This window comes from Macaca thibetana, chromosome 6 (assembly GCF_024542745.1).
Source record: "Macaca thibetana thibetana isolate TM-01 chromosome 6, ASM2454274v1, whole genome shotgun sequence".
In the NCBI taxonomy this organism is placed as follows: Eukaryota; Metazoa; Chordata; class Mammalia; order Primates; family Cercopithecidae; genus Macaca; species Macaca thibetana.
Window position 1 is genome coordinate 100,348,607 of NC_065583.1, and position 22,938 is coordinate 100,371,544.

Below are 22,938 nucleotides of genomic sequence, written 5' to 3' on the forward strand. Positions count from 1 at the left end.
TGTCAGGAAGTTAATTGGACATTATTACATTACTGTGAGCTCCTAGAGGAGATGTAAGCTTGTCTTCAATATCCCATCAATTCTATTTAAAAAGTGGGTGGCAGGCTGAGTGCGGTGGCTCACGCCTGCAATCCCAGCACTTTGGGAGGCTGAGGCGGGCAGATTGCCTGAGGTCAGCAGTTCGAGACCAGTCTGGCCGACATGGTGAAACCCCATCTCCACTGAAAATACAAAAATATTAGACAGGCATGATGGCACGCGCCTGTAATCCCAGCTACTCGGGAGGCTGAGGCAGGCAAATTGCTTGAACCCGGGAGGCGGAGCTTGCAGTGAGCCGAGATCACGCCATTGCACTCCAGCCTGGGTGACAGATCGAGACTCTGTCTCAAAAAAAAAAAAAAAAAAAAAAAAAAAAAAAAAAAAATGGGGGGTGACAGAGTTGCTTTATTTTAGAGGAGTCTTTAGACCCCAATATCCATCTTCTTGTAACACGCCCAAGGTTTTACTGTTATGGTTACTCACGTCGTTGAAGTGTTGGCTGGTTTTCATAATGTAAGGAGTTCTTTCATTTTTATCCAGCTTCATCCACCCCTGCCCAAGAAACTCCCTGAAAGTGAAAAACAAAACACAAAACCAAATAAGTTTTTAAAAATGTGCTGGCTATGATCCTGGATGATTGTCATGAATATTAGAAATATTCCATTTGACACGGCCTAGAATGGTTCCTGACACCTGCTGCTGCCAGCCTCACAAGTGAATTTTACCTCGGCTCTAGCAGTTTACCTCTCAATGCCAAAAAGGAAGATTCTTCAGTTTCCAGCTTTCTCTTATGAATGTTTGGAACTGTGTCCCTATTAGGATCCTATAAAGGCTTCTCTGAAGGTGGAAAACAAGAACCAACACAAGGGAAATAAAGAGGTTAAATACTACCTTAGAAATCAAGACTATTTTCCCAGGATTAGCTTTTTTTTTTTTTTTTTTTTTTTTTTTTTTTTTTTTTTTTAAGACGGAATCTCGCTCTGTCGCCCAGGCTGGAGTGCAGTGGCTGGATCTCAGCTCACTGCAAGCTCCGCCTCCCGGGTTTACGCCAGTCTCCTGCCTCAGCCTCCCGAGTAGCTGGGACTACAGACGCCGGCCACCTCGCCCGGCTAGTTTTTTGTAGTTTTTAGTGGAGAAGGGGTTTCACCATGTTAGCCAGGATGGTCTCGATCTCCTGACCTCGTGATCTGCCCGTCTCGGCCTCCCAAGGTGCTGGGATTACAGGCTTTAGCTTTTACAAATATTAAGCCTTAGCAGAGGGTCCAAAAATTTCATCACTGCCAAAAATGTTAGTCAGAAGCAGAATTTTCTCCCTCCGCTCTGCCCTGCCTGCCATTCTCCTGGAGGATGCAGATTTCAAAGGCAGGGATCGTGTTTTGTTCTCCCCAGAGCTCAGGAGGGTGCACATGGTCAGGGCTGAAAACCGCTCCTTTTAGGCTTGTACCGCACGTTCCCCTGCCCAGGCAGTTCAGCGGGGCAGAAGCTCCACCTGGTCAGATGAGCTGTCTTCAGGGCAGCATCCCTGATCATTCCCTTCATTCCTGAGCAGGTCACCAGACACAGCAAGAAACAAGGGACAAGCGAGATGGAGCATATAGGAATTATTTTGTATAGGCATTAAAAACACTCGAAATTACTCTGACACGTACTTAAGTTGACTGAGTCCCTGGGCAAGGTTCTTTGTCCCTTGCTGTTGTTGGTCCTGCTCCCACCCTGCAGAGTGCTGGACACAGAGGTGTGCCAGTTCTATGGATGGAAACAATTGGTAGATATTCACACAGGAACTGAGGGGACACACACACACACACACACACACACACAATCTGCCTTAGGAATAATGTCAACTTCTAAGCCAGCTAGTGCAGCCAAGCCCTGCTGCTGTCGGGGGTGGCACTCACTCGTAGGGAATGCTTCTGAAAATGACATGGTCCAGGAGGGTGATCTGTTCCGCCAGCTCCATGGCCGACAAGGACTGAAAGCATTCGGCCTTCATGCAGTCAGTCTGCAAGAGATGAGGGAGGGAAATGAAACACCCGAGAGAGGGTGCCTGCCATCTCATTGCAGGTCAGCGAGGCAAACAGCGGCATGTCTGGAAGCATGAAGTTCACCACTAAATTCTAACTGTGAAAAAAATAGCAGAAAGCTAAAAATATCAAAGCCAACATGAATATCTTAGACCAACTGCTAGACCCCCACGCCAAATGTGGTTCATCTCACAGAGCTTCATAGATAGGACAGAGGGCCTAATGCTACAACACTCCTGATCAGTTACAAGCATATTGCCCACCTTGGCGAGGTAGTTTGCACATAGATGTGCTAGATAAAAATGTGGTCAGACTTACCATTTGAATTATATCCTCTAATTTTAGGTGGATGTCATCTTGGTCATCTTGTGAGAGGGCCCTGAAAAAGATATCAAATTATCCTCCGTGGAAAAAAAAATAGACAACCTAGGAACAAAACTACAAAATGCAGTTTGGTTTTCCCTGGATGGGAGGTCTGAAGATTTGGGTCTACAAGGCCATGCAGCACAACTGGCTGCTGTGCTGGAGATGAGCAATCCCCAAACAGAAAACATGCTCAAGGCATGAGAGAATCATCGGGACAGCTGATTTAGAACAAAGAGCCAACCTGTGACATAGACGGTTGTAAATGAAACCACCACCATCACAGCGAGTCTGAGAGTGAGCTGGGTGTGCTCTGAGTTACCATCTATAATGTAAAATGGAGCATCGTCTAATGCTATCAGCCAGTAATACTCCTAGGCCTGAGTGCCCTCCTCCCCACACCTCTATCCCCTACCGTAGGCCTTCTCTGCTGTCACAGAGGCGGGAGATGCAGGGCCACCCCCTTCTCAAGCTTACGTAGACCAGAAGCACAGGGGGTTCTTATGTAGCAAGACTCTGAACAATGCCAGACAGGAGCCAGCAGATAGCTTCTTCCCCCTTGCATTCCAGGTAGACCTTCCTCAGACACTTTTGGCCCTGAATCTCATACATGTTATTCAGCTCTCAATAAATATCTTTTAAAAAAATAAATGATGAATGAATGAATGAGTAAATGAATAAATACACGTTAATACCTTAGATACTTGTTTCAGACTACAGGGTATTTTATGTCCAACAGAAGTTCAGAGTCCAGGAAAACTGGAGTCCAGTAGGCATCCAATTACATAATGTGCCATTGGAGCCAAGGATTTTATGTTTTCCAAAAGGAAGGCACAAGCACATATTAAAAGTATTAAAATAGTTAAACGGTCCCAAACCATGTACTCTGCCTGCTGCAGGAAGCCAGTTTTAAAAGAAGTAATGATGATGCATTGTTCTGTTGTGTTCTGAGTTGATTAAAACAACCACCACAACCCTCAAAAATATAATATCAACAGAGATGGCTTCCTGTATGCCCGCTCTGTGCCAGGCATGTGCTGAACATTTGACATGCACTATCTCCTGTATCCTAACAAATCCCTTCCAAGGGATTGTTATACAGGATAGTGGATAATGCAGGCATTGTGATCTCCGTTTTACAGATAAGGAAACAAAAGCTCAAAGACACTGACTAAGTTGCCCAAGGTTGTGGGCCCTTCTTTTACTCTGCACTTCTCTTAAGCAGGCTCAGGGAAGGCACCTCTCCAAGGCTTCCACACACAGCACAGTCAGCACAGTCGATAAACACAACTCCCTTCCCTCGGCTGTCTGAAGGGGGAGCAGGAGGCTTCGGATTATACTAGCAGCAGCCCTCTTATTGGCACTTAGCCATAGTATTTGTGAGTAGAAAGAAATAGTCATCTTATCTTAAAGGGCAGATTAAGATGTGGAAAAAATAAGTTAAAGCTAACTCTTTCTCCCAAGCCTATTAAATCGCATGAAGGGTTACACATGGGGGATAAGAGTGACTTTTCTGAAAGTGCACGTCATCTTTTCCGCCATTCTAGGTTCCTGGAGAGAGATCGGTGGCTCCATAATTATGTGTACCAGTGGGAAAGATCTTTTTACGAAGCTGGATAATATCTTTCCCTTGGAAAGAAAAGGTCAAAAAGTTAGTTAGCTCCCATCAAATTGTTCCTCTTCTCAATGATCTTACCCTCATTTTCCAAGATGCACTCTGGTTCCATCAAGTTACCTAACATTTTATGTCTTCTCACTGACGCTACGTGGGGTTTGGGGATGACTTTTCTATGACCTGAGCCCATCACAGTGGAACATCCAAGAAGTTAATCACTGTTTCTTTTATTTTGTGGCATGTTGGGCGTCTAGAAAAATCTCTACACTGAATAGATTTTGAAGACAGCTAGTTAGGCAACTTTGGAGGAGGAGAGATGGTATTTTAGAAATACAAGTTTTGAGTAGAGGTTTTTATTTACAAACAGGGCAATAAACTATGTATGGCAATTAAGTGTATTCATCAAGTGATCCCTGTGAGGCTGTGAGTCAGGGAGGCTTCATTCAAAAGAGCATTTGCTTTATTGCATTAATGAAACCTATGCGTAAAAACATGTTTTATGCTCATATCTCTTATATGTCAGGAATGCATATAAATCTCTAAAGTCAGGGCTGCACTTAACCACCATATGATATGTTTTTTATCTCTCACAGTCATAGCCTGTATTTTCTAGAGGGCATGGTTCAGAATTCTTTCCCTTCAGATGTGGAGGCCTCTGCACTTCTGGTTCAGTTCCTATAGAGAAAAGATTTGCTTCTCATCTTCTGGCGACCCTTGGGCATTGATGAACATTCCAGGACCCTGGGTTCCCCACCACCATCACTACCACGTCTATAACAGTATCATCAGTTTAATAATTGTGCGTTTATAATGAAATACCAAATAAAAGGAAATGGGATTATCCAAGTTGTATGATTGGAAAATTCCTCTTTCAATTAGGGTAGTCCAAAAACAAAGCCAAAAGCAACCAGTGTCTGTCCTGGGATTGGTCCATACTCTCTGTGTGTGGAAAAGGTGATGAAGCCTAAAGAATGTTGAGTTTGAGTAAGATCCAGCCTGGTTTCACTTGGGCCATATGGCCTTAATGGTAGAAACTACTTTTTCTGGGAACTACTGTCAGTGCTTCTAACAGTAATAATACTCACTTTACTACGAGTGCTAATGACTTTTCAGGCATCACGTTAACCTCCTTACACATTTCACGTCATGTACTCTTCACAACAACCTAATGAAGTAGCTATTACGAGTCCAACTTTATAAATGAGGAAACATGTTTGGAATGGTTGAGAACTTGACCTCTGTAAATGGCTGAGCCAAGATTTAGCCCTGTGACATCCTGCAAAAGGTAGAATCAGACTCTGCTCAGTGTTGTAGTTTCAAGCTGTACTGCCTACTAAAATTTCTATTCCCTATCAGTCCTACGCTGCTAATTCTCAGGTCATTATTCAGCCAAAAGAGTTGGCAAATCTGAAGCCTGATGAATATCAAGACCTGGGATGGTAAACAGGATTCATCTTAAGAACCAACTCCAACTAACTGACTTCTGAGGTCACCTCCTGGTGCAGAGAGAAAACTCTCAGAATTGATGGGTAAAGTCTGGCATCGGCGTCTTGAGGGGATTGGCAACAAAAGGCCCTCATGTTGGTTGATCCTGACAGTTTTTCACAGCCTGAACACCCTCACTTCCCTGACAGCTATTTAGTCAAATATCCCTAGGGGCACAAACTTCCAGAATGTAGTTTTTAAATATTAGTGTTTTAAACACAAAGAGCATAACAAACCAGTTATGAAGAGAGAAGAAACAGTAATCACTCAGAGTCCCTCATGCACTGAAACCTGGCTTCACTTAATATGTACTTACAATTTCAAAATCTGAAAACAGACACAGTAATGGAATCCCTGGGCTTATTTAGATGTTTTCATAGAATGGAAAAAGTGGAGAAGGCCCCTAATTGTTTCCTAGGGCTGCCCTAATAAAATCCCACAAACTGGGTGGCTTAAAACAACAGAAATGTATTGTCTCACCTTCCAGACAGAGGTCTGTAATCGAACTGTCAGCAGGGCTACGCTGCCTCTGAATCCTGGAGGGGAACCCTCCCTTGCCTTTTTAGCTGCTGGTGGTTTGCCAGCGATCTTTGGCCTTCTTTGGCTTGCAGCTGCATAACTCAGTCTCTGCCTCCATCTTCAGATGGCATTGTCTCTGTGTCTGTCTTCCATGGTTGACTTCTTATAAGGACACCAATCGAAGTGGATTGGGGTCCACCCTACTCCAGTACCTCATCTTAACTGATAACATTGGCAATGGCCTTATTTCCAAATGAGGTCCATTTTGAGGTATGGGAGGCTGGGACTTCAGTGTTTCTTTTAGGGGATAGGGAGATACAATTCTACCCATAAAAGTCCCTTCACCAAAGAATGGCCCGGCTATGGGATCTTCAGCCAATGGGGGCTAAGAAAGACTTACAGGCCAGTTGCTAACACATCACAAACCAACATCTGGTGTTGCTGCTTCAGGAAGGACTTGCAGAAACATGGACTGAGCTAAAATAGACTGCCTGTGGATGACACAAGCATTCTGGATAGCATGTAACAAGGAGACAATGCAGCCAAGCTTCCAGGAAAGGAAGGGTCATTTCTAGAGGTTGTAAATGAAGAGGGAACTAGAAATCAGAGTGGTAAACAAGTACCAGACTCTGCAGAGAGATGCTGGGCTTCCCATCCCCAAGCAAGGACAGAGGACATAGTTATGAGTGAGCTGGGAAGCTGCAACTGAAATGTCTGCACAAAGCCGGGATGGCCGCCCTTTCCACATAGAGTGGACAAGAAAAAAATCCACCCACCAGTTCAAGAAGCTATAAGAAAGCTTGTTACCCACTTGGATACTGGGTGCAACAACTATGGACACAAATCTCTAGCACTATGCCCAAAGTTGAAGACTTTATCACTTAGAAGTGTGGAGTCCTACCTTAGACAATCCCCCACAATTATACCACCTACATGATGTGGAAATCCTAAACTGACAAGCTGTAGAAAAGTTGGTCGGGACCAGTGAAATGAGCCAAAAGAAAATTCATAACTACTCTGTGATGGCCCATCCACAATTTAGGTGCATGAGACTCCTATAGACACTACCACCCTCACAAACATGAGCTTACAATAACCCACACGAGGAAACATCATTTCTCTTTGATGCCTGCTGGACTCGCAGGAGAGGCTCCTCAAGGGTTCCTTTCTTTAACTGTTGGTTCTACGGTAAACCGCTGTCTGCCTCCATAGATAACGGCAATTGCACTCCACATGAGTTATACCACCCTGTCCCAAGTCTTCCTGAGACAGCAGACCCCACATTGCCCCCAGGAAAGAGAAGTTGATACATAACACTTTACTGCTGAGAACATAGACCCCACTGTCCCCAGGATTCTAAGATTTATTCTTCTGGTTTGCTAGGCTCTTATTTTCTATGAACAAACAAGAATCAACCAATGTCATCCAGTCGGCATCTTCAGTTGCCTTCACCTGAGGATATTTGCGGTGGCTTTCCTTTCTTGGGGAAGAAGGTCTGGGTCTCGCAGAACTTCTTCTAGTAAATTTAGGACATTCATCTTTAGTTCATTGTTGAGTTCAAAATCCTATAAAATAAAATAAATCTTTTTAAATTTTAGTTTTGAAAGGGTTATCTCTGTGACACATGACACCATTCTCCATGATAAATTCTCTAGAAGCTAAGTATGGAAATTAAAATGTATGGACCCTAGAGCTCCATGCCACACTGGGGTCCTATTTACTTGGTTTGGAAGGGGGGTCTGTTATTGGTATTTCTGACAGGCTCCCCCCGTGGCTCCCCAGGGGGTATAAATGTGCAGTCAGTGTTGAGAACAACTGCCTCTAGGGACAGCCACTGGGAAGGGTTCTTAAAACAGCTTACAAGGCCCTGGCCCACCCCTCCAGCCTCTTCTCTCACACTGCTTGCATCCCCGTGGCCTGCAACACATACCATGCCCCCAACACACTCACACTGTCCTAGACTTAACAAATGCCTTCAGTTCCTCAAGAGATATGTGCTTCCCGTAGCGTGGAACACTATGCCGCCTCCACACGTTTATTTCTATTCATTTTTTGGGTCTAGGAGATGATATGCACTCTCCCTGGAGTCTTTCTTAATTCACCCAGTGGGATTGGGAGCTTTTCTTTGTGCACCCATGGCACACGTAACTCACAGCTGTCAACTCTCTGTATTACATTGCAAGGGCCAATTTAATTGCCTGGCTTTTTTCTGGATGATGAGTAAGATCAGTAACTGTGACATATCGGTATCTCAAAAAATATTTGCTGCAAGAATAAAATCTGTCATTTGAGCAGTAACTTGAATGAAGATATGCTAAGGCTATCAGTATCTATATCTACGTCAATATAGATATGCTAAGAGCTAAAGAATGATACAGACTAATGGGGCCACGTTGAATGAACATAGAAGTGAGATTGAAGAGGCACCCACTGGGGACAGCTGGGACAATATGGGCATCAAAATGAATAATAAGAGTAATGAGCAATAACCAGTTTAATAAGAAGAACCTGTAAGTCCTTATTGATACTGATGCTCACAAAGCCAGATTTTTAAAAGGTAGAAAATAAAACTATTCTTCTTTTTTTTAATCACAGGGTCTCCCTTTCTCTGTTACCCAGGCTGGAGTGCAGTGGTGTGATCACAGCTCACTGCAGCCTCAAATTCCTGGGCTCAAGTGGTCTCCCACCTCAGCCGCCCAAGTAGCTGGGACTACAGGTGTGTGCCACCACGCCCAGCTAATTTTTAATTTTTTTTGTAGAGACAGGGTCTTGCCATGTTGCTCAGGCTGGTCTCAAGCTCCTGGGCTCAAGTGTTCTCCCACCTCAGCCGCCCAAGTAGCTGGGACTACAGGTGTGTGCCACCACGCCCAGCTAATTTTTAATTTTTTTTGTAGAGACAGGGTCTTGCCATGTTGCTCAGGCTGGTCTCAAGCTCCTGGGCTCAAGTGACCCTCCTGTCTCAGCCTCCTGAAGTGCTGGGATTATGAGCATGAGCCACTGCACCCAGCCTAAAGCTATTCTTTATAGTAGAATTCCAAATAGTAGATGCAAAGAAATAAAGGAGTTAGAAAATCACGATTTTCTTTTTTTTCTTTTTTCTTTTTTTTTTTTGAGATGGAGTCTCACTCTGTCGCCCAGGCTGGAGTGCAGTGACGTGATCTCGGCTCACTGCAACCTCCGCTTCCTGGGTTCAAGCAGTTCTCCTGCCTCAGCCTCCTGAGCAGCTGGGATTACATGTGCGTGCCACCACACCTTGCTAATTTTTGTATTTTTAGTAGAGACAGGGTTTCACCATGTTGGTCAGGCTGGTCTCAAACTCCTAACCTCAAGTCATCTGACTGCCTTGGCCTCCCAAAGTGCTGGGAGCCACCACACAGGCATGAGCCACCGCACCTGGCCAAAAATCACCATTTTCAACCAAAGCAGTAATCACTAATTCAGGCAAGGATCATGAATGAATGCTAAAATGGTTGAATGAAGTGTATTAGAGAACAGAATTAACAGTGTCAGAGTACACCTCAGAGATTACTTATTAATCACAAAGGGAGAATCTGGCAGATATCACCTTACCCCAAGCAATCAAAGTTACCATCCCCTATGATGGAAGAAACCAACATCATATATCTACTAAGGTAATGATCTATAATGTAATACATCCTTAGTTTTTCTGCCTAAAATGCATGATATTGATCTAATTTTAAAGAAGCATTGGCCTGTACTCTTCAGAAATGTCAGTGTCATAAACAACAGAGACAAACTGAGGAACTCTTCCAGCTCAAAGGACACCAAAGGGACAACAGCTAAATGCAAGCTTTGAACCTGGAGTCAAGAGGGGAATGCTTTAAAAGGGCATTACTATGACAACTGCCAAAAATGGAATCAGGACTGTGCACTAGTAGAGAGCATTCTGCCAATGGTAAATTTTCCTGAATTTGATCATTTTACTGTTGGCTATGTATGAGCAGGTTCCCCACTTATACACTACTGGTGGGAATGCAAATTAGTTCAGTCCCTGCGGAAAGCAGTTTGGAGATTTTTCAAAGAACTAAAAATAGAACTACCATTTGACTCAGCAATCCCTGGGTATATACCCAAAGGAAAATAAATTGCTCCACCAAAAAGAGACATATACTTGCATGTTCATTGCAGCACTGTTCATAGTAGCAAAGACACAGAATCAACCTAGGTGCCCATCAATGGTGCATTAGATAAAGAAAATGTCGTATACATACATCATGGAACATGATGCAGCCATAAAAAATGAAATCATGGGCCAGGCACGGTGGCTCACACCTGTAGTCCCAGCACTTTGGGAGGCTGAGGTGGGTGGATCACGAAGTAAGGAGATCGAGACCATCATGGCTAACAGTGAAACCCCGTCTCTGCTAAAAATACAAAAAATCAGCCGGGTGTGGTGGCGGGCGCCTGTAGTCCCAGCTACTCGGGAGGCTGAGGCAGGAGAATGGCGTGAACCCAGGAGGTGGAGCTTGCAGTGAGCTGAGATTGCGCCACTGCACTCCAGCCTGGGTGACAGAGCAAGACTCCGTCTCAAAAAAAAAAAAAAAAAACACACAAAAAACAGAAAAAAAGAAAAAAGAAATCATGTTCTTTAAAGCAACATGGATGAAGCTAGAGGTCATTATCCTAAGCAAACTGATGCAGAAACAGAAAACCAAATATCACATGTTTTCACTTATAAGTGGCAGCTAAATCTTCGGTTCACATGGACATAAAGATGGCAACAGTAGACACTGGGGACTCCAAAAGGAGGGAGGGAGGTGGGGCCAGGGCTGACAAACTTCCTACTGTATACTATGTTCACTCTCTGGGTGATGAGATCAATAAAGCCTGAATCTTAGCACCACACAAAACCTGCACATGTACCCCCCGAACTAAAATAAAAATGCAATTTTTTTTTAAAAGAACAGGTTTTTGTTCTTAGAGGGAGTGGGGAGAGAGAGAAAGAGAATACATGTTAAACATGGGAATGATTACTGAGGGATTCTAGATGTGTATCAGTGTACTTTTTTTTATTCTGGCAATTTTTCTCTGTTTGAAAATTTTCAAGGTAAATGTTGGGAAAAAAAGAACAAAAAGGTAGAACTCTGTCTCTTACATTCTTTAATTAAATATATCCTTATGAAACATGTACAGGCAGCAGAGAGGAATTTTTAGGTATTTGGAGATGAACTGAACACTGCAAAGTCTTGCTTTTGAGGATCTTACTCGATAGACTATATCTTTATATGTACAGACATGAGTGTTTATTTTCCACCATATAATGTTACTTATCATAATTACATTTTAACTTTAAGGAAAGTAATTATGAAGCACTGACATTCTGAATCCTTTTAAATGATTGGAGAGAACCTTGTTAATTGCAACAAATCAGATAAAAAGAAAACAGCAAGATTTTACTATATTTGGTAAAAACAATGAACAAGATCATAATTTCATAAATTGTAGACAATGCAAATCTAATCTAATTTGAATTTAGTTTTTTACCTCAGTTTGGTGGTAAATGGTGTAACAAATTATTCCCAACATTTTACTTTTCACTGTTTGACCATAGTCCCAATTCTTCAGAAACAAGAGCCACTGGGGCCCAGGAGCAACACAGATGTCAACATCTCCTCAACATATGGCTTCAGATGATGTTTTCCTAAAATTTCACCTATTTATTGCCAAACACCTTCTCGCTATTAATTTTTTTTTAAATGTATGTAAAGAGAGGAGAGTAATAGTTTGCCAGTGTTCTTTCTTTCGGTTCCACTCCCTCCTTCATTTCAAGGTAAAGGGATGTTTGTAAACAGTTAATACTCTCACCTTCGTCAATCCGTGTGCACCACATTCTCAGCCATCAGGACTTTATTTCCTTAATGAATATTTCATATATATATATATATATATATACACACACACACATATATACATATATATATATATTAGTGAGACAACCGAGTCTTCATGTAGCTATGTCAGGTCTCTAATGATGCAAATAATCTGATTATCATAAATGCACGATTAGTGTGAAGGATATCAGGTTACTGTTTAGACCGTGTTGAGGGCCAATTAGTGGTTTAATCAACTGGCATTAGTAACTACTGTGCCCCGTACTGGGCTCAATGGGGCAGAACGCTTCTGGGGCCCCAGGATGGCAAGTGTGTGAAAGGTCTTGTTAATAAAAACATAATGTAATTTTCTTATTTTGAACTCTGGGACGACTGGCCTGAGAGGGACCTTTGAAAGACTTAATGAAATCTGCCAAGACACTATTTGAAGCATGACAAATGGTCGCAGTTGAATAGTTGCTTTGCTGCTGATGATATAAATCAGACTCTGATATAATGCAAAGCAGAAACTCTGATAACGGAGTAGGAAATGGAAGAATTTTTGCCATCCATAATTTTCACTTACATTTGCACAGGTTTTTACAATGTACAAAGTGACCTTTAGTATGTAACTTGTTGTTGTTATTTGCTTGATTTTGAGACAGAGTCTCACTCTATTGCTCAGGCTGGAGTATGGCACAATCTGGGCTCACTGTAGCCTCTGCCTCCCAGGTTCAATGGATTCTCATACCTTAGCCTCCCGAGTAGCTGTGACTACAGGTGCACACCACCACGTCCAGCTAATTTTTATATTTTTTGTAGAGATGGGGTTTTGCCATGTTAGCCAGGCTGGTCTCGAACTCCTGACCTCAAATGATCTGCCCTCCTTGGCCTCCCAAAGTGCTGCAGTTACAGGCATAAGCCACGGTGCCCGGCCGTGTATATAATTTTAATTCTTCCTCAGCTGACCCAGCATCAGACAAGACAGGAACCATAATCTCAGGGTCTCCTGTCACATATGGGCCACAGAGGCTGAAGAGAGGTGATCGCATGGGCTGAGATGAGAAGCATGGGGAGATGGAGGGGCTGGGACAAGAACACCAGTCCTTCTGACTCCTTCATAGGCCTTTATACTTGCCCTTCTCAAACTGTCATGTGCACAGGGGTCACTAGGGGTTGTGGCTAAAATTAGATTCTGATTCAGGGGATCTGGAACAGGGATAAGGACTCCGCGTTTCCAACAACCTCCCGGGTGATGTTGATGCTGCTGGTCTGGGGTCCACATTTTGAGTAGCAAGACTTTACATTACCTTTGTTTATCTACCAAAAAAAAAAAAAAAAAAAAAAAAAAAAAGTCATTAAAAAAACTCTCCAAAAGTAAAAGAAATCTAGATCTTCTGATGTACTACCTAGAATGGATGATTTTATTTTTTACAAATGCATGTAAAATACAGAATTGGTCATTTAAAAGTCCCTGTTGAAAATACGGTAGCTGCTGCTCAATAAAAAGAAATCTAAAGCAGCAAAAAGACATTTGCCCTATTTAAATCCAGAGACAAATGATTGCTAATGTCTGGCTGACAGCCAAGTTGTAATTGTCCAGCATCTAATTTTTGGTTACATTTCCCCGAGTCCTGAAACGGTGGAATAAGACTTACCCGAGTGCCTTCTTGCAGGCAGCAATCGAGGCGCCCACAAGATGGCGCTCCCGGGTCGGCATTGGCCCTGGCGCGGGCCCCTGGGTGGAGCCCGCAGGCCTGGAGGAGGGACGTCGCCTGCCCGTGTTTAGGACACAAAGCCCCACGAAGCCTTCTGCGCCAGGAGAGCGAATCCATGGCACCCAAGAGACTCCGAGGTACTTATTGAAGTTATCAAAGCAACAGAATCTAATTTAGTTTTTGTTTTCCAATTCCTGAAGCAGGGATGCGGAGACAGAGGATTCGAACAAAGAAACCGCCCTGCTCTCAAAGGTGGAGCGCTCAGAAAATGCAGGACATTTATATTTCATTCTCTGAAAAGGAGCCCATAGCTCTTGTTCCTTCAAAAAGAATTACTGAGCAACTCAACAAACAAGGCTCTGCAGTGGAGGCGGAGCAGCAGACTTCTGGGTGGGTTTGCACATGAAAGAAATATTAACAAAAGAAACTGGGAGAGGCTTGAGGAGGGCGCCCATCTGCAAGGGCCCCCCTTGGGGACGCCCTACTGACCTTTAGGAGAGGCTGGGCCTGGAAACGCAGGTCCGGAAACCACCTGCAGAAAGGGGATAGTTCTGGCCAGGAACAAGTCAAAAACTGTGGAAGGATGCAGTGTGGCCCCCAGCACAGGCTTAGGAGCAACACATTGTCCACTGATGATGTCAGAATCCTCCAAGGGAGAGACGCTATTGTGAGATGAGTCTATTTTACCAAAATTGTATTGACTTCACTCAACATGTTCATAAATAATTAGGAAAATCAGCATTTTCCCTGGATCGGTTGGGAAAAACAAAACAAAACAAAACAAAAACCTCCTAAAGTAATTATAAGTCAGACAGTGAGAGATTGCCCCAGACTAGGTAATTTTTTTTGAGACAGGGTCTCACTCTGTCACCCAGGCTGGAGTACAATGGCATGATCATGGCTCACTGCAGTCTCAACCTCCTGGGCTCAAGGGATTCCCCCCACCTCGGCCTCCCAAGTAGCTGGGACTACAGGCACATGCTACCATGCCCAGCTGATTTTTAAGATATTTTTTAGAGATGGGGCTCTCTCTCTGCTGCCCAGGCTGGTCTCCAACACCTGGGCTCAAGCAATCCACCTGCCTTGGCCTCCCGAAATGCTGGGATTACAGATGTGAGCCGCCACACCGGGCCACATTTTAACTACTTTATTATCTCATTTAATCATCAATAGCAATCCTGCAACATAGTTACTATCATGATTTCCATTTTGCATGTGGGGAAGTCCAGGTACAGAAAATCTAGGTATCTTATCCAAGGTCACACAGTTAGCAAGTGGTAGGCCCAGGACTTAGATCCAGGCTAAACTCTTGGCTAAAGCCTGAGTTTTTAATTGCTATAACCACTCAGCCTCTTGCGAAAAAGCAACTATCGGGCCGGGCACGGTGGCTCATGCCAGTAATCCCAGCACTTTGGGAGGCTGAGGCAGGTGGATCTACCTGAGGTCAGGTGTTCAAGACCAGCCTGACCAACATGGTGAAACCCCATCTCTATTAAAACATACAAAAATTAGCTAGGCATGGTGGTGGGCGCCTGTAATCCCAGCTACTCAGGAGGCTGAGGCAGGAGAATCACTTGAACACAGGAGGTGGAGGTTGCAGTGAGCCGAGGTCGTGCCATTGCACTCCAGCCTGGGTGACAGAGAGAGACTCCCATCTCAAAAAAAAAAAAAAAAAAAAAAAAAAAAAGCAGCTATCAGTGAATTAGTGGCTGCTGGCTTAGGGAAGGGTAGGCTGAAATGTCAAACAGTTGCTGAGCCTGGAACTATTTCCCTTCACTGATGACCATTTGAGACAGGGATCTGGAAACCGAGGTTTCCAGTCTGAATAAACTAGTTTGCATTAATAAGGCTAGATCATATACCAGAAAAATCATCTGCAAAGCAATAAATCAGATTTCCTAGCACTTTAAAACGAATTCCTGTTGATAGCTTAGGCATTTTGGAAATGATATTCATTCTTACAGGAGAGCAGGGTAGTAATTAGTAATTTACTATACATGGCCAAGGGAACTCTAGGATATTGGGAAAATCTGATTCAATAAATGCAGTTTGAGGCTAAAGAGAATTATGAGAGTAATTTTCTCAGTGTAATAAGTACAGCATATTCCTGATGGTGGCCAGAGGTTTTAAAAGGAAAGTGGAAATGCTGCAGAGCGGATTAAAATCACACGAATAATTTTAAAATCTGGAACAAAGAGCTTAGAAAGAAGGACTCAGGATGTGTTGAGCTCAGAAATAAGAGGTGGGGGTTTAACTTAATGATTTTCAAGAAAATGAAAAGCATACTACGGTTTTCCGTCTTCTCTGACGACACAAGATGAAGAATTTAAATTGTGGTGTAGAATTAGGTTAGATTCGGGCCAGTTTGTAAAGTGGGAAGCTGAGGCAAAGGTACCCAATGATCATGATATATGCAAATCAGCCTTGACAGGTCTGGGGTACACAGGTTTGCATTCCTCATGTTCACGAACTGGAGACAACCTCCTAAACCAAGGTGCTTTTCAAGCTCTTCTGAGGAGAGGAAACCTTATTCAAAACTTTAACGTTGAAACCCTATTCCAGGGGAGATTGTGCTGGCTAAAACCTGGGATGGGAGGCTCTGCAGGGTACCTGCTCACCTTGCCCACCGGCCACCACCCCTGGGCTGCCGGCGTGGGCGCTACCTTGGGGCAACAGGGACTCTGAATCAGGGCTTCTCACTGGAAAAGTGAAAGGACGGGGTTTTCTGGCATTTTCCATTGCCTAACTACAAAAATATTTTCAAAGCCTCATTGTTCACACAATGAAAAAGAACATTCTGATACAAAAACATAAGGAAGGGCAGTAAGTTTGGAATTAAACCCTACAAAGCAATACAGCAGTAATTCTAAACTTTCCAATACACGTTCAACACTTACTAGTCATTAACAATTCATCAGCTTCTTGAATCTTCAAAGAGGAACAGAATGTAGAGAAAATATATGCCTGACAATCATCTAGGGACTTATATTTCAGGTGGTAAAACCCACAGGCAGTTAAACCCCAAAACTGGTAAGCTCTGTGCCCTGCTCCTGGTCAGCCCTCAAACGTTTGTTGAATGAATGCATAAAAGTCCATGGGGGAGAATACTTGACTTTGACACAAGTGGTAACAAGCTACCTAAGTTTTAAACTGGTGGTTTGGGAAATTAGTTTAGCAGATGTGAAGTGGGAGGCTCCTGGGAGAAGGCACAGTGAAAATGTGGAAGATATGTTAGAACAAAAATAACTGGGAAGAGGCAAATGGCAATGAATGACACTCATTCAGTGAGAAGGAAAAAACCATCTAGAAAACTATTTATTTGATCATTTGCTGACAAATGATTCTGCATTTGAATGACTTGCTAAAATTCAGCCCCTAGTTCTGAACAGCTGTGCACACAAGAATCTTTAAATACTGCCCCACAGCCCCGGAATCAGATCACTTCCAAGCTTACATCTTTATGCCCCAAAAGGGAATCAGTCAGTTTAAAAAGCATTTACCAGAAAAAGAGAGAATCTTTTTTTTTTTTTTTTTCGGATGCTGTGTTTTCCATTAAGTAGGTGGTAAATTTATATGGGTTGTCATTTTCAAGAAAATGACAAAGACCAGAGGGAAAAAGAAAAGTCTGGAAGGGCATCCTTTTATTGCTGATATTTACAACTATATTCAACTTTCTTAGTTAAATAATGCCCCTTGCCAACAAAATTATCTTTAATATAACTAGACAGTAGTCTATTAGTTATACTTTTGTTTTTACCCTGATCCATAGGAGGGGAAAAGACTGATAAAGAAAGCTGGTGGGTGCATCCTTCCTTCCCCAAGGAGAAGATGCACTCCGAGTTACAGGAAGTAGCATCTTTGACATTCAACCAAGGAGATACAATGCAAAGAGATTGGGAGCTATAAGTTAGTGACATCTGAGAGCAGAGTGGAGAGGAGAGTAACACAAAGAGAAAGGCAACAGGCAAGGCAGAGCCGTGGGGCCCTGAGAACCAGTTGATACACAAGTGTTAAGTCAGCTCTTGACATCCTGAGGCAGCTCTGAAGTGATGGAGAGCACTGGTCCAGGCCTGGTCGGATAAACAAGGACCAGGTGATATCAGGATCATCCTTCCCCATGCTGAAGATTGCATGCCACAGTCTCCAGAAATGCTTCCAAGGTCCAAGAGTGATTACAAGAGTGGGGAGACAAATGAGGAAAAATAAGGGCTCTCCGTGGCACTTGCATCAGAAAATCCTTACAACAGAGAAAAGAAGCTATCGAAGTACATAAAATTCCATCAACGAAATCCATCCGCAAAGAGTTAAGGAATCGCACTAGTTCAATGGGGAAAACGTTTCTGTTTCGGCAGCTAATGAAAATGGAAAATCGGTGCCACTGAAGACACGCTTCCTAAAAGCTTAAATCTAGCTTATGCTAGCTTAATAAATCCTGCTGTAAATGTCTCACTGTAAGGAGAGTTTAAAAGATAACAATAGAGATGTATAAAAGATAAGAAAAAACTTTGGTAAGTAGTTCAAGGAACTAGGATTTTCTTACTTGGTTGGTTGTTTGCCTGGACCAGAGAAAAAGAGAGAATAAAAATCTATCTTTGGAATTAAAGAAAAGAAAATCCATACTTATCAGATAATAGTTTTGTACATTTCATATTTTCCAGAGAGATATGACAAATAATTCATTTGTGCATTCTAACTCCACACAGATAATTTTGCCAATTTTACAAATGTGGAAACTAGCAAGCTAACAATGGAATCCAAACTAGTGTGCAAGTTTCCAGGTTTCTCTCCTCATCTGAGACCTTTTTGACCCAGGAATCTCTGAAGAACTAAAGTGAAATGTGACGCCTAAGGCATCTGTTCTGAGGGGAGAGGGAGAGGGCAGTGGTCAGTAAAAGATCACAGCAGGATCCAGCACTGCCATAAAGATAAGGGTCAGCCTATGTGTCCAGGAAATCAGAAGAACTCAAAAGGAACTGAAGTTGCTGGACTATTTAAATTAAATGGAGCATTCTCTATTTCATTTCGGCTGCTGTCATGTCAAATCTGTTTGTGAACAAACACTGGTGCGTGCCTGGTGGATGTTTCGGATCTCTTGGCTGAGATACGCAGAGGCTGACAGTGTGTCGACAGCTAGAAGTGAATGGGTGCTGAAGAATAATAAAAGGGTGAGACCGACATAAAAAGTATGTCAGGCGCAGTGGCTCACGCCTGTAATCCCAGCACTTTGGGAGGTTGAGGCAAGTGGATCACAAGGTCAGGAGTTCGAGACCAGCCTGGTCAATATGGTGAAACCCCATCTCTACTAAAAATACAAAAAAATTAGCTTGGCGTGGTGGCACATGCCTGTAACCCCAGCTACTTGGGAGGCTGAGGCAGGAGAATTGCTTGAACCCGGGAGGTATAGGTTGCAGTGAACCAAGATCGTGCCACTGCACTCCAGCCTGGAGAAACAGTGAGACTCTGTCTCCAAAAAAAAAAAGTATATAGGCCATCAGTTATCCTCTGGTATGGTGATTGTGTAAAATCATTTGTGGCTGGGCACAGTGGCTCATGCCTGTAATCCCAGCACTTTGGGAGGTGGAGGTAGAAGGATCACTTGAGGCAAGGGGTAGGTAAAGTCTATAGTGAGCTACAATCGCACCACTGTCTTCCAGCCTGGGTGACAGAACAAGACCCCATCTCTGGCAAAAAAAAAAAAAAAAAAAAAAAAAAAAAACAGAAACACACATGCAAAAACAACAAAAAAAACATAAAACACCATTTGCAAGGTTGAAGCAGTAGACAGCTCATTAGTCATTTAAAAACATTTCATAGCTGCTAGCATCTCTCACTGAGACTAAATTTTATCTTCTTATTCCTGGTATCCCCATCAGTCCCACCAGCTGGGGACATGCCCAGGAGCCTCGTGGTACTCTGTGGCCCCTGAGCAGTGGGCAGCATCTCACCAATTTGTTAAGGTGGGATGTCTGGGGTCTTGAGGCTTCAAGAACAGCGAGGGTTTCCTGGCCCTTCACCGCAGGCAGCTCTAACTGTACCTCCTGCAGGCAGGTGGCCTGGGGAGGCCGGCAAGGGCGGCTACTGTCACCATCTCAGCCTGGGAGGTGCTGCACTGGTTGTCAGCAGAGGCACAGCACTCCTCCCTGCACCAGCCTTTAGCAAGTACAAATCATTTAAGCAACACAAAATAGACTCAGGGTCAAAAGCAACTTTCCTAAGGAAAGACTGAGAAACAGGGAAAGCATTGGCAGTGTTGACATGTGCTATTCTCGCTGTCCTGAGTCAGAAGCAGGTTTTTATGTTTCACATTTTGAGCGGTCTACATCTCAACAGTTGGCCTGCAAGATGGAGAGGCTGCAAGATTGGGGGTTCCCGGAAAAAATGGTGCAGCCAGACGGTGCAGACTGAAACCTGCTGCTGCCATTTGCTATGGGTGGAACCTCAGGGAAATGGTTCAGTCTGAGCTTCCATCTCCCCATCTGTAAAGCAGTGGTAATAACAATATCGACCTCCTCTCCCTCAAATGAGTGGAGTCACGGTAGGTGACTTAATATTTGAAAACAAAACAGTGTCTGACATAAAGTAAGTGATACAGTATGTTATTTTTTAAAATTGGGGTTCTGTCATTCAGAATCCGTCCTTGCAGAGGAAACTACCTTCATTCTAAGAATCAGGTTCTCAAGTCACCCATAAAAGATCATATGCCCCGTATCATAACTAAACCAATATCAAACTTCAGCTGCTCCTAGATGACTTCTATGCAATTCAATGCTTCCTCCTCCTTGTTCAGAGTCCTAGTGACACACTTTTCCACAGGAAGTCTCATCCAGCCATGGTGAAGGCTCAGGGAAAGGGGCTTATAAAGTCTTGAACGTCTTCAGGAAGTGGGGACAGGAAGAGCCATTCCCAGCGGAGGCATCTTCCTCCTGCAAAGAGCTCGAAGGTCAGGGCCCCATATGCTGACACTGCCTTGTAGATGGAAGAGAAGATCTGTTCTTTAAGGGCAGAGACCGGGCTGGGAGTGTGACGGAAAAGTACCCTGTGGCTGACTGGCACGAGCCCAGATGGACGAGGAGGGCAGGGATGGAAGCAGGCCAGGAGCCATCAGGAGAGGTGACAGCAGCAGGCCAGGAGCGTCAGGAGAGGTGACAGCAGCTGCCTGCTCAATAGCCGGTTGTTTCTTTCACTTCTCGTTCTCCCGCCCACACCGAAAATTCTGTGCTGTGTTTGTCCTGGCCCAACTTCCATTTCAGATTTGGAACAATGAACGAACCTCAACTCAGTGCTCTAATTCAACACTGAGTTTTGTGTTTCACTAGGCAATGCCAAATAATAAACAAAAAAAATTTAGAAGGGGCCCCTGTCATCTGTCAAAATAAGAAATGGAAGAGACAAAGTGTGTCCACTCACATTTTGGGAAATCTGATCCCTGAGACCTTGAACGCACTAAGTAGAGGCCATCACACCAGCACGCACTTTTCCACCGTAACGAGTCAGAGTCCCCACTTTACCTCGGACCTGGGACTGCAGGTCCAAAACCTAAACTCTGTGGCGCAGACGGATGCTCCCTGGTTGTCCTTTACTGGGAAACAGCCATTGTCTTCTCTGAGATAACACCGACTCTGAGGATATGTAAAGGTTTTGCTTTCCTCGCCACAAACCTAACATAGGTGTGCCCCCTTCAGCAGACTTATTGCTGGAGCCATCGTGGAGACCACCTGGCCGGGTTCTTGTTTCAGAGGAAGGGGGCTCTGTGGGAGACTGGAAGGAATTTTGACAGCTGGGTCTGTTTCCAGCTTTTGAGTGGTCTAGAACTGTGCTGTTTATACTGTAACCATCAGTCACCTGTGACTATTACCATTTAATTCAATTAAATAACATTAAAACTCCAGCTTTTTAGCCACGCTAGCTACATTCCAAGTGATCAATTAGCCGCATGTGGCTAGAGGCTGCTGTACTGGGCACCATGATATAGAACATTTCCACCATCACAACAAGTTTACCCGGGCAATGCTGACTGAACCCCTTTGAGACTTACGTGGTTCACTGGTCACATGGGGGTAACAGCATTTGGCCTGCTTGAAGGTCTGGGTTTGGACCAGATGCCGCTTTAACACGGTTATCTCTATCAAGAGCAGCATCCGCAGTGCTTTGAGCCTCCATCTGTAATGGCTACTCTGTATGTTTTAACTCCCATAATCCTCACCCTCCCACAGAGGAAAAAGTGGCATTAATCCCCATTTCTACAGATGAAGAACTGGAGGCCTGGAGGAGCGAAATTGTTTGCTCAGAAAAGCCAATAAATGCCGGAGCCGGGATTTCCATCACGATCACCCTAACTTCACAGCTCCAACAGGATTCGAAGCCCCCCAGCTCTGAGATCTCTGCTACAAAGACACATTAGGACTGAGTTTAACTCCTACTGTGATTTTTGGAGATGTAAAAACTCTCACCTCAGCTGCTATGAGTGACTAGAGTGGGGTTGTGAGATCCGCTAAATCCTGTCTTCTACCTGAGACTATATTTATTTGTTAATGGTGTTATGAAAGTGTTAGGGTATATTTTCACGAGAGTGATAAGGACTGTTTTGCGTGCGTGCGCATGTGTGTGTCTGTGTTTATAGGATAAAGTATATATAAAACCCTCTTATAATGGAAAATGAGTGTATATATGTAAAACATGCCATAAGCAATGCTAAATGTAAATACTAAAACTAACAGAGCACAGGGTAACACTCAGGAAGAGGGGCAGAGACTTGGGGGCCCTCCTCAGGTGCTGGCAATGTCCCAGATCTTGACCTGGGTGGCAGTTATATGGGTGTCTACACAGGCAGAAAGTCACTGACCTACACACTGAAGTTTAGTGTCCTTTATATGCGGTATGTGATATTTCAATAAAAATGCCAAAAAGCATATCAACTGAAATGTAAACTCAAGTTATTCATTATTAGCTAAATATGTGTCTCTTTGTTCACCATAAAATGAATGTAAGAGAACTGGAGCGAGTTAGAAATATAACAGCTGAGCTATTTTGATAGATTTTGTGAAATTGCTCTCCCAAGGGACCCTAGACTCCCTGTATCGTAAGTAATAATGGAATCATCAAACAGCATTACTGCTTCTTGCCAGTCCCAGTAAATCAGTTGATAGTCTATCCTTCCCGACCTGGCACGAAGTTCTGGGCAGGCACCAAAGTCTTTCAGTACTTTTTAGTTACAAGAATGATGTCATTTCAACAGTCAAAATGTCTAGTCCAGTATATTCTTCAAAACCTCAGTCCAGCCTCCCTCCAGCCTTGGTGTGTGGGCTGCTTCCAGCCTAGTGGCCTGCATAGGAGACCCTTTCTGG

General features: G+C 43.7%; 2 protein-coding genes across 4 annotated transcripts in view; both read right to left on the minus strand.

The window, feature by feature from the left end:
• ZCCHC9 (zinc finger CCHC-type containing 9) overlaps positions 1-22,938 on the minus strand; it is a 342,756-nt gene that overhangs the window by 97,170 nt on the left and 222,648 nt on the right. The window lies entirely within an intron of this gene.
• Positions 1-22,938, minus strand: part of RASGRF2 (Ras protein specific guanine nucleotide releasing factor 2) — a 265,430-nt gene that overhangs the window by 21,254 nt on the left and 221,238 nt on the right. For all 3 annotated transcript variants that reach the window (XM_050795639.1, XM_050795640.1, XM_050795641.1), the window contains 4 exons: positions 7,498-7,610; positions 2,382-2,442; positions 1,938-2,041; positions 523-607 (listed from right to left, as the gene is read on the minus strand). In XM_050795639.1, the coding sequence (XP_050651596.1) occupies positions 523-607; positions 1,938-2,041; positions 2,382-2,442; positions 7,498-7,610 (363 nt within the window). The remainder of the gene's footprint in view (positions 1-522; positions 608-1,937; positions 2,042-2,381; positions 2,443-7,497; positions 7,611-22,938) is intronic.